The sequence below is a fragment of the Brachyhypopomus gauderio genome, chromosome 2 (genome assembly GCF_052324685.1).
Source record: "Brachyhypopomus gauderio isolate BG-103 chromosome 2, BGAUD_0.2, whole genome shotgun sequence".
In the NCBI taxonomy this organism is placed as follows: Eukaryota; Metazoa; Chordata; class Actinopteri; order Gymnotiformes; family Hypopomidae; genus Brachyhypopomus; species Brachyhypopomus gauderio.
Window position 1 is genome coordinate 37,046,516 of NC_135212.1, and position 12,404 is coordinate 37,058,919.

The 12,404-nt window shown below is 46.2% G+C and overlaps 1 protein-coding gene across 5 annotated transcripts in view; it reads right to left on the bottom strand.

The window, feature by feature from the left end:
* unc13c (unc-13 homolog C (C. elegans)) overlaps window positions 1–12,404 on the bottom strand; it is a 188,622-nt gene that overhangs the window by 39,554 nt on the left and 136,664 nt on the right. For all 5 annotated transcript variants that reach the window (XM_076995311.1, XM_076995309.1, XM_076995310.1 and 2 more), the window contains 2 exons: window positions 11,843–11,966; window positions 9,587–9,646 (listed from right to left, as the gene is read on the bottom strand). In XM_076995311.1, coding sequence (XP_076851426.1) covers window positions 9,587–9,646; window positions 11,843–11,966 — 184 coding nt within the window. The remainder of the gene's footprint in view (window positions 1–9,586; window positions 9,647–11,842; window positions 11,967–12,404) is intronic.

Consider the following 12,404-nt stretch of genomic DNA (forward strand, 5'->3'; position numbering starts at 1 on the left):
GACGTGGGCCATGCACCTAGGGGGAGCACCCCCCTTCCTTTGTCTGTGGAGGCATGGTACCTACAATATAATTATCATTATCGTTTTATCACCCATCCCTAACTTCAGTACTGTTCAATTCAGTACTTCTGGACTGCAGCACCATGGAGAAGCTAAGTTTATGTTTACAATAGCACCTGCCCAGTTTACTGCAAAGTGCCTGTCACTCAAACTTTGACAGCAAAATGCAGTTTTTGATCCATCCATTGCTGGTGTTGGTTTGTTTGCCTGTTCGGAGTGTGGCATGTTTAGATTCTCTCTCTTTGCCACTGACAGTAATAGTGATAGCATTTGTGAGAGGTACTAGTTAGTTCCTTCTCTCGTGGAGAAACTGGAAAGTTTAGAGCGCTATGTCTGCTTATTATTAAGGGATAGAGAGCAAGAGTCAGTTGTAGCTGTGAATGCGGCAGGGAGAGGTACTGCCTTCGTGACTCTGGTGTTAGAGCCCTCACAGCAGGGTGTATGGGTGATGTTTCGGTGGTGTAGTTGGATAGGTGATTTGGCAGTCCAAAGTGACTAAGGCTAATATTAAAGAGGTGATTAAATTGGCCCAGACGATGTCCGATGCAGTAATCTGCTCTGGTCCCATCCCAATGCGGCGCAGCAATGAGCAATACAGCAGGCTCATAGTGTTAAACTGCTGGATGTTCAAGTGGTGTTTCAAAAATCAAGTGGGCTTTATTGATAATTATAAAGCATTTGAGGGCAAGCCTGGTCTCTTAGGCAGGGATGGTGTCCACCCCACCCGGGATGGCGCTGCCTTGCCTTCATGCAGCATAGCCCATAGCCTGCTAGTTAGTTGGCAGAGTAGTATTAGGAGCTGCTGACAATCCAGAGTTGCAGGCTGCAGACAGACAGGCTAAACTGACTGTTTGTGAGCTGCCAAGAAGCGTCACCTAGTTCCAATAGAACTGAGACCGTGTCTGTGCCCTGTGTAAAATTCAATTATAGGAAAATTAAAATAGTCCGTCCTAAGTGCCTGAAAAGGGCCTTTACTTCAATATGAACTCTGTTGGCATTACACAAAATGTAACAGGACCTACTCATTTTCACAATCATTCCCTAGATTTAATTTTGATGCTGGGTATCGACGTATATAAGAAATACTTCCGCAAACCGCAGCAATCTCAGACCACTATCTAGTCTCATTCGAGCTACATCTTAACCTCTTTGTGCAATAGCGCCCCTAGCAATCTTGCCGCCGCCCAAATCTGTTTATCCACAAAAAATAATTAATATTGCCAAAAATTCTTAAAGTGCAAACACAACACACTGATTGTATTTTTTTTAACTAGTATAGCATTCTACATACCGATTTTCAGCCATCTACAAGCAACTGTTTGCAAGAAATCCCCTTCTGGACACACTGTGTTTACAACATGTGGTTTACACGTGCAACTTGACTCGCCATTTAAATTGTCCATCCGTATCACACTTTCAAACAGCGTATGTAATGTTGGTAATTTTTTATCTTAATTTGCTTGCTCACGACATCTTTATAAAAACATGTAATCCTCTCCATTGCAGCAAGAAGCAAAATTGTCTCAACCTATCAGCAACATCGCAGTGTCGTTTTACCTAATCTGTTCTCTAATCGCAAAGCTGCATCTGTTTACTTTTGAATCCTGTGGCTTTTATTGGTCTGGAGGTGGGGGTGGTGGCTTTGAATGACAGCTTTTCACACCTCTGCCTGGTGAGGTGTAAAGGGAAAGGGAAGGGGTGGGGGGTATCCAGTTTCTGCAAAAGCAACCATGCTGACGCCTTCAAAGTGATTGATGGCTGTTCTAGCCAATAGCTCAGTCGAAGCTGAAAAGATTAACACTTCATTTGCCGTGATTCGTGATTGCTCATCTTTGGGAATTTCAGTGCGCATCACAACTGTAACGTGGCTCGCGCCACGGAGCGAGAGGACGGACACAAGTGCTGAGAAGAGCAAGATTTATTCAGGGGAATACCGTAATCATCATCCGAAAGCCAGGCAGGGTCGATAGCAGGAGGGCAGTCCGTGAAACAAGCAAAGACAGGCATTACAAAGACAGGGAGCACGGGACACAGGAATACGGTCAGGTACAAAGAACAGCGATGAAACATACACGATCACAAATCAAAATACCGGACGAAGGACAAGGGAGACTCAGGGGCTTATATACACAGACATTAAACAAGGGGCAGGTGACGGTAATAACAAGGGGCGTGGGAACAAACGAGGTAATCACAGAGACAAACGAGCGGGGTAAACGGGTACGGAACACAGACACGAGGGGTTCGGAGTGACAGCTAACGGAGGGGGACACGGTCATACGTGACAGTACTCCCCCTCAAGGCGTGCCACTCCGGGGCACGCAAGGGCAGACAGGGCAGGGGACCACGGGACACAGGACAGACCGGAGGAACAGACCAGGACAAAACAGGATGAGGGACCTGGGGCATGGCAGGGACCGGAGACAGGGGAGCAGAGACTGGCCAAGGGCCGGGTCGGGGCACGGCAGTACAGGCAGGGCCAGGGGGAGACATGGGAGCAGGACCGGGAGTAGACACGGGACTGGGGCCAGGGAACAGGGTGGAGGCAAACACAGAGGCAAAGACACCATGGACTACGGAGACAGGCACAGGCACAAGGTGGGTTACAACTTGGGGAACAGACATGGGGACAGGGACAGAGAGGACACCACAGGAAACCGACACAGGAACAGGAACACAGACCTTGACAGACACAACCACGGGGACAGGGACCAAAACAAAACCAGGGATGGGACCAGGGAGCAAGGGGAACATGGGCAACGGAACATAGGAGGCACAGGGCGGAGCAGGGGGCACACAAAGTCCATGCCCAAAAGAAGGCAGCACAGTCTCAAGGGCAACAGGCGGAGTCTGCCGGCGGGCAGCGGGAACAGGAGCCGGCGTGGGCGACCTCTCCTGGGTTGCGGAGACAGGAACCGGCGTGGCCGGCCGACGGGCAGCGGCGACAGGAACCGGCATGGACGACCCCTCCTGGGTCGCGGGGACAGGAACCGGCGTGGACAACCCCTCCTGGGTCGCGGGGACAGGAACCGGCGTGGACAACCCCTCCTGGGTCGCGGGGACAGGAACCGGCGTGGACTGCCGACGGGCAGCGGGGACAGGAACCGGCGTGGACTGCCGTCGGGCAGCGGGGACAGGAACCGGCGTGGACGACCCCTCCAGGGTCGCGGGGACAGCAGCCGGCGCGGGCGACCTCTCCAGGATCGCGGGGACAGCAGCCGGCACGGAGGACCCCTCCTGGGTCGCGGGTACAGGAACCGTGGTAGACCTCCTCCGGGTCACGGGGATAGGCCGCTGAGGTGAGGAGATGCGTTCGGGGGGCGTGTCCGCCGCTCCGACGTCCTCGGGGGGCGTGTCCGCCGCTCCGACGTCCTCGGGGGGCGTGTCCGCCGCTCCGACGTCCTCGGGGGGCGTGTCCGCCGCTCCGACGTCCTCGGGGGGCGTGTCCGCCGCTCCGACGTCCTCGGGGGGCGTGTCCGCCGCTCCGACGTCCTCGGGGGGCGTGTCCGCCGCTCCGACGTCCTCGGGGGGCGTGTCCGCCGCTCCGACGTCCTCGGGGGGCGTGTCCGCCGCTCTGACGTCCTCGGGGGGCGTGTCCGCCGCTCTGACGTCCTCCCGGGTTTCAGCCTGCCACTCCTTAGCTGAGTGGCTTGTACGACCCCCCAAAAAATTCTTGGGGAGCCTATGGGGCGTGGTTTCTGGGGTCGGCGGAGGGAAGTCCTCATCCTCTGGGTCCTGGGTGAGCCTGGCAGAACACACAGACACACAAGCTCCTCGGTTGCTCTCTCTGCTGCGGCTCCGCCTCCCTTGAGGCGCCGGGAGCTCGCGGTGGTCAGAGAGAGTCAACCGAGGGTTAAGCGAAAACTTGTCTGTGCGCTCAGACCGTCTGCCCGCTGCTTGCACTACAGGGGTTTCTTCCCCGTCGTGTTCGCAAAACCGGGCAGACACACAGCGCTCAGATGGAGTCTCGCCGCGAAAGCCAGTAGAAAGAGACTGCACTTTCTTTGGTCGGCGACGAGACTTCCTTGTACCCACAGCGCCAGGGGTATTCCTGTCTCTGGTTTGTTCGCACTGAAATACCGGAGAGTCGAACCGGATTAAACCAGCCGACATCCATTCACAGTGTTTGAACTCACCAGAGTCTCGCTCTCTCGCTGTGTCCTTGAATGGTCCGGTATTATGTAACGTGGCGCCACGGAGCGAGAGGACGGACACAAGTGCTGAGAAGAGCGAGATTTATTCAGGGGAATACCGTAATCATCATCCGAAAGCCAGGCAGGGTCGATAGCAGGAGGGCAGTCCGTGAAACTAGCAAAGACAGGCATTACAAAGACAGGGAGCACGGGTAACAGGGGAAACACGAATACGGTCAGGTACAGAGAACAGCGATGAAACAGACACGATCACAAATCAAAATACCAGACGAAGGACAAGGGAGACTCAGGGGCTTATATACACAGACATTAAACAAGGGGCAGGTGACGGTAATAACAAGGGGCGTTGGAACAAACGAGGTAATCACAGAGACAAACGAGCGGGGCGGGGTAAACAGGTACGGAACACAGACACGAGGGGTTTGGAGTGACAGCTAACGGAGGGGGACACGGTCATACGTGACAACAACAAGCCATATCGGTAATGAAACAAGCCATGCTAACCTAAGGTAAGGTAAGCTAATATAAGCTCCAGAGCACACGAGATTGACTCTGTTTGGCGAAACTGAAGCAGTCATAGATTATTTTGTTAGTAGGGGTGTGTCGCAATAAAAAAATTTATCGAATTATTCGGAAGCTTTGCAATTAATTAATCGAAATTAATCGCATTTCAGTATTTAACATGAGAAATATTAATTTAAGTTTGAATGATGAATGAATCAATGAACATAATCATAAACTTCAACATATTGTTTATTTTTCCACCAGTCTACTACACAGACCAATAGATGAGTGCAGAAAACAGTTCAGAACACTGGAAATTCTGACCAAAAATGTTGTTTAATTTTGGGAGTTTTGCTCAGGATATTGGAAGAATTGAAGTAAATCAGAAGATGTTTTTTAATAACATTTTAGATGGTATATTTTTCTTTAATTTCCCAGGCCTCTGCCACAGACATCTCCATAGTGCCTAGAAGTGGTCTTCTGCTTGCTCAAAGCAAATGACTGGATCTTCCATTCATCATCTATAACATGAGCTGTCACACCAAGATCATTCTTGTTGCTAACAGAGGTCCAGTGATCCCCAGTCTGAGCCACATTTGTGGCGCACTTCACAATAACCTGTTTTACTTCCCTTTCCTCATCATACAGCTGCTGGATTTTCTTCGACATTGTCTTTCTGGACGGTAGTTCATAACTTGCATCAGTTAACGCAATGTGCAGCACTTCTTGTAAGCATTCATCTTTGACCACAGAGAGCGAACAACACTGCAGATAATGTGATGCGTCATGTATAAATGCATGCGGAGTTGCACGCTACGGTCACCCGCGAAAGTTTAATCCAGTCTTAATGGTCCAATGAAGGTAATGAAAAGGCCAGATTTAAAAAGCTTGCCTCGTAGTACACTGACCAAACTCGTAACCACCAACCAGGTAATCCACCTGGTCTGTCATCTGGTTTGGTTGACATAGAACAAAATTTTGCATTAGAAGAAACGCTTGAAGCTTTTCATGCACTCCCACAACCAGAATTCGAGAAAATAATTTCATCATTACATGTACATTAGACTCAATTCCCTCAAAAATACTCAGAGGTTTTACCAGTTGTAACTGAACCTTTTCTAACAATAGGTCACATGCCCAAAACCTATAAACTAGCGGTCATTAAACCCCTAATCCAGAAACCAAATCTTGATCCAACTATACTACCTATCATTTATATCCAAGAAATAGAAAAAGCTGTGGCCCAACAATAATGCTTATATCTGCACAGGAATCTGTAACGTTTCAAGGGGACAGGTGTGACGCAAATGCAAGATTTTAAGTTATTTATTAAAGGAAGCAAGAAACGGACTATACTGACGAAAACCACAAACCACACGAGAATACACGTAATGGAAAACATTAGGGGTGACCTGCAATAGTCGCTGATTCGCTGACTATACCCCCTAGTCGACTATGAACGTCATGTTTGCGCATTAACAATAGGCATCTTCCTTATTACACATTAATAAATCACACCCTGCTGTTGCACAATCCAAACGAGCGGAGCTGAACATGCTACAGAATACGCGCAGCATCTGCCGAGATTATAATGGCTACTAAAAAACTTCAAAAGTATTTTGAAAAACAAAGATGAATCAAACAAATTAAAGTGCAAGTTATGTCATCAACGTCTTTCATTTCGCACGACAACAACCAACATGGCATACCTTTAAAATGCGTAAGGTGAAAAAAAAAGTTTGTTGTTTCAGTCGTCTCATCGCGGTGCGTCTCGGCAAGTAGGCCTATAAAAATTTTTTGTTGTTTGCTTTTAAACCCCATTACTTGAACCTTTCCTTGTATTTTTTTGCTGTTGTGTGGCAATTTTAAAAATATTTTTAGGCAGGCATATTTTATTTAAAATATTTTTGACATTTTGCACAGTGCCTGTCTGACAGTTAGATATGCGCAATGCGCACTGACGGCTAATTTTCTCTAACGTTTCATAAAAAAATAAATAAGTAAATAAATAAAAGCTGAATAAAGCCAACCTACCATGTTTATTCATTTATCTGAGTGTTTTAGGTTTTTACTTTGAAGAGGAAAAAAGTCCTGAATGAGAACGGGATCCTGTTTAAGGTGCTCTAAATTAAAAATTTTTTTTAAAACCTGATTCGACTGTTAGTCGACTAAAGGCAAAAGCTGACAAATCAGATTCGACTATGAAAATCCTTAGTTGAATACACCCCTAGAAAACATGCAAGAGGACAAACAGAACCACTAAGAGACAGAACTAATCATGAACTAACTACGAAGACAACACAGATATTCATACAACAGAACTTAGAACTCACAGAGGACTATACGAACATAAGGGGTACAAACGCTCAGGGTTATAAATGCAGAGACTACTACAAAACTAAACAGAATGCATCGAGCTGCAGACAGTGAATATGACATGAATGACAAAACCGAAAGACTTAACTAATCAAGGACGCATCAACCAGCAGATGAAACAAAGAGAATGAGAATACTATGGAGTTAAAAGAGAAGGGAAGAGAGAACTACTGGGGAAAATGGAAACGAAGGGAAATAACTACCAAACACAGGGAGACAGAACAAGGAAGCTAGAAACAGATGCAGAGCACAAACTAGAATGCTAACAGAAATAAAAATAGAAAAACAAGGCAGGGCTAGGCGAGGCAGAGCAAGAAAAATGAATACTCACAACACACAATGACCAATGAGGGTAGACAGGGCAGGGGAGACCAAGTACACAAAACCCATGGAAGTAAAATGAGACACAGTTGGAAACACTGAGGATGGGGCGTGGCAGAAAGGAGGGAACCCAAGGAGACGGGGAAGCTAGGTGGGACAAGGGAGGAGGGCGGAGCTGGACGTGACAGAATCAAATATTTGAAAAGTTCCAGTCTGGATTTAGGCCCCACCTAGTTTAATTAACAAATAATCTCCTTTTTGCTGTTGATCAAGGTTATGTATCTGTATTAGTGCTTCTTCATCTTAGTGCAGCATTCAACACAATAGATCACAAGATCCTACTAGAAAGGTTAGAATCATAGGTACAGCCTTTCATGGTTAAATTCTTACTTAACCAATCATTATCGGTTTGTAGAGCTCAATAATATTCCCTCCAAATGCACAAAAGTGAAATACGGAGTCCCACAAGGCTCCATCTTAGGACCACTATTATTTAGAATTTACATGCTACAATTGGGAATAGTTATAAACAAACATGGTGTCAACTAACTGCTATGCAGATGACACCCAACTTTACACATCAGCCAAACCTAACGTCAAATCCAGATTAGGAAAATTTGAGGCCTGCGTAAGAGATGTTACATGCTGGATGTGGCTAACTTCCTCCACCTTAATGGTAAAAAAAACGGAAGTTCTCCTTCTGGGCCCAAAGGCTGCAAGAGAGAAAATCTAATGCTAAATATTGCAGACTACCCCATTACTCCTGGCTCAGTAGCCAGAAATCTTAGCGTCATACTCGATTCTGACCTATCATTTGATAAATACATAGGTAATACTATGATAGCTTTTCTACATCTCTGTAACATTGCCAAGCTAAGAAATGCATTATCCCAGCATGATGCAGAAACATTAGTACATGCCTTTGTTAGCTCCAGATTGGAGTACTGTAACTCATTACTGTCAGGATGCTCAAATAGGAATCTAAATACACTTCAATTAGTTCAAAATGACACAGCCAGAGTTCTAACTAAAACTAGAAAATGTAATCATATCAGCTCAGTCTTATCAGCCCTGTATTGGCTCCCAGTTAAAGCCCAAGACCAAGCACTGCATAGGCTTGCTCCTGATTACCTCCAAGGGGTGCTGATGCTGTCATCCTGTCACTGCACTTGATCACTCAAGTTTGTTGATGATGTAGTGGGTGGATGCCAACGTCTCAGGATGCTTCGAAGTCTGTGTTACCTTCTGGTTCTGACCTTTTATCTAGGCTGTAATAATGTAATCCTGGAGTTGTTGCCACACTCCAGAAATGTTTAAATTTCCTCTGTCCCACATATAATCCCATACAGAGCTAATTGTCCCTCTTTTCTTTTTCCAAATGGCTGCCGTCCTACCCGAGAAATACTGAGACAAGGAGAGACGAGCCTTTTCCGGCTGTATCTCTACAGTCCTGGTCTACTATTACTGACCAAAAGTCTAGGACTATTAAGAATAAGAATAACATAGAGAAGATGTATATAAATAGACACAAAGATGAGAATTATTTATCATTCCCATCACTTCTTTGTTTATGTGTCTCTTTTATGGTTGTCATGGTGACCGGCGTATGCCAGAGGAGGATAGGTTCCCCCACTGAGTTTTGGTTCTCTTGGTTATTATCTTGGAACCAAGATAAGAACCAAGATCTTGATATCTTGGCAATATTAGTAGAGGTTATGCAACAGAGCACACACACACACACACACACACACACACACACACACACACACACAGTGTAGCTGAAAGAACTCTGGACCTTGGTGGGGTTGTTCAGTGTGGGGTAGTGACAGCACCCCCTCACTGTTCATTACCAAAAGCTCCTTGACAGGAAAATAGAACATGTGGCATTTTAAAGCAGCTGCTTCTACTACAGTGGAAAAATCCTCCTGGGTGAAAACACCTCTCACCTGTCCAACCTCCGTAAATACCATCACTCATCTCGTTTACAATGTTTCTCTCTGCGGTACGTTTCGGGTACTGAGCATTTTTAAAACACGAACCAGAACCAGCAGTTATTCCCAGTCTGCTCCTGCACATCTTCTGTGCAGTCCGGTTCTATGGTGTGAACTGTAACCCTGGATGATGCAGGTCAGAGGTTCCCTCCACCACAACCAATGTATCAACAGTCTTACCTTCAGCTTGGAGAGCTGACCCAGGTCCTTGGCAGCACTGAAGATCATCTGAGCTCCTTGCTATATGGCAAAAAAGACACACAGAGCATGATCGCAGAGTGAATTAATGTGTAAACATGTATCAAGGAAACATATGTATCAGCATCACTGGGTCAGTTCAGGAAACATGAGTGGATTGGCATCACTGGGTCATATCCAGCACTCTGCTGCAGTGGGCAGTCTGGGTCATATCCAGTCATCAAGAACATAATGCTGTTGAATATGTTGACACTTTTGAATTGTCCAATTCCCACAAAGAAGCCTTTAAGTTCACATAAAAAAAAACAAAATCCTAATCGCCTACTGTAATGTAATTATGGTGCATTATGTTCATCCTATTTTCAAGTGCTACCAACGTATTCAGCTTGGTATGAACAGTATGAACTGCAGCATCAGAGCACACTGGGGGCTTGGGCTAACTCTAGAGTAGTGTTTTTAGGGGGAGTGGACCTAACTCTACACTACTGTTTTCTAGGGGAAGTGGCTCTAACCCTACCCTACTGTTCTCTAGGGGGAGTGGATCTAACCCTATACTACTGCTTTCTAGGGGAAGTGGCTTTAACCCTACACTACTGTAGCTGACGCTCAAAATAGAGCAATGTGTTACCGTGGCAATGCCAGATGTTGTGAGATTATATTTTATTTCTGATTGTTGTCTTTTATGTCACATAAAATTTAAGAAATGCAATTCATAGACCTTACTGAAATTATACTATTATACTAATAATTATATTTGCTGAGAGACGTCATTTCCTGTCTGGGTAACGTGCGCGGGAAATTGTGAGCGGAAAAGTGAAAGAGAAGGATAAGCGATGACTATCTACTACTGGTTAAACAGGCGCACACGGTAACTATTGAAAAAATTGAAATTTGTGTATGTTACGCCTCGCCGCCGATCTCGGCGGTGACGCGTTGGTTTTAACGTGGTGAGGACTCAAACGCGACCCGTTAAAACAAACGGCAAAAAAACAGCCAAATGAAACCTCCGCGAATGCGGGAAAAAAATGAAAACAAAAAACCCAGAGGGAAACAATAGGAGAACAACACGGAGAAGCTCGACGTGTGAAAAGACCAGGTAAGTAAAACAAACAAAAAACACGCGGAAAGAGATACAACGCGTCCACAAAAGAAAAACGGGAAAAAACGAAAAGTACACGGAGACAATCTCGACGTGTCAGAGAGGAAGGGAAAAAAATAAGAAACAAAAGATGAAGCTATGGTAACAAGACCTATAGCTTCTACCTGGTACCTGTCAGTCTGTTAACCAGAACACTGGAGAACAAACCAACTAAGAACAAAGAGGGAAAAGACGGAAGGAAACGAAAAACAACCTGAGAACGCTCAGGGTAGAAACAGGAGAACTAGAGAAACGAGACGTAGTCTGGAGACGAGAGAAAACTGGCTTGGGCTGTAAGTGTACGGAACAACAAACAACTTCAGCAATGAGTTGCTGAAGTTGCTTGTCTTAAATAGGCTGCTGAACAGGTGCAACCTATCGGGCTTGATTGCCCCTGGTTCCAGCTCGCGGGCTCCGCCTAGTGGCAGCAGGAGGCACGTGCCTGGGTCGAACCCTGACAGTGTAACCTTGTGAAAGAAAATGTTTTCTTAAAATGATGTATGTGAAATGTGTTTTCTCTTGTCAGTTTTCACGGTGTTCAGTAACTTGACACAGAAAATAAAACGGTTGTGGACATCAGTAAGAAGCGTCAGTCTGATTACCAGAGTAGATACAACTACTGTTCTCTAGGGGGAGTGGATCTAACCCTATACTACGACCTCATGAGGGCTGGCCAAAAGAAGATCTCTATAAAAGCCTCTCTATAGAAGATCTCTTCTTCTGTTTCACCCAAGCTGTGCGTGCTCCTGAGGGCTTTTTCCCTGTCAAGTTGACCGAGTGCACAGGCACACAGCTCCATATAAGGACACAATACTTCCCAGTGCACCGGCCACTGGACCAAGCTGTACCATGGCTTTGAAATGGTTACAATGACATCACAAACAAATCTCATGCTGCATCTGTTTAAATGGCTCAGGGGAAGAGCTATCACCCAAGCGCTCGACCTGCACCTACATCCACCTCCACCTCCACCTGCACCTACGTCCAGATCAGAATGGGCCTCCATGCGTGTCTGTTTGTGTTTATATAGACCCCATGCTGGGAGCAGATGTGGACGGGTTGCCGTGCCAGGGCCCACACATGTCGTCTGGGCTGCTCACCGTCTGCTCTGTTAACGGAGGCAGCACGATTTGACGCTCGATGGTGTTGAGCACAATCTTCCACAGCTCCTTCAGAACACGCTTCAAAACTGTCTTCTCACAGATCTTAGCAAACAGAATTAAACTGCAGAGGGCAGGAGAAAGAGAGAGAGAGAAAGAGAGAGAGAGATGAAATAATGAGAAAGAAAGACAAGAGAGAAAGAAAAATGCACACAGAGATGATGATTATTATTATTATCATTATTATTATTACCAGTTACAGAGGCAATAGAGGCAACTGTGGAATGTTTACACTGTCTTCACTGCCCCTGACAATCGTTCATGGGAGTTCTATAACCCATAATACATGGCAGACTCCACCAGCACTCCCATCAGCAGTGCAATATTTATGGCTTAGTGGGATATAAAACCAGAGGATTTGGCATTTGCATGTAATTAAAAAGGATGCAGTAATTCCCAAATGGCCTGAATGTTTTGTGGAGGAAAGCCAGTGGTGGTTCAGAGAAGGGCTTACACACTGTGGAAGGCAAACAGGTGGATATTTACACACTGCCACAGTACC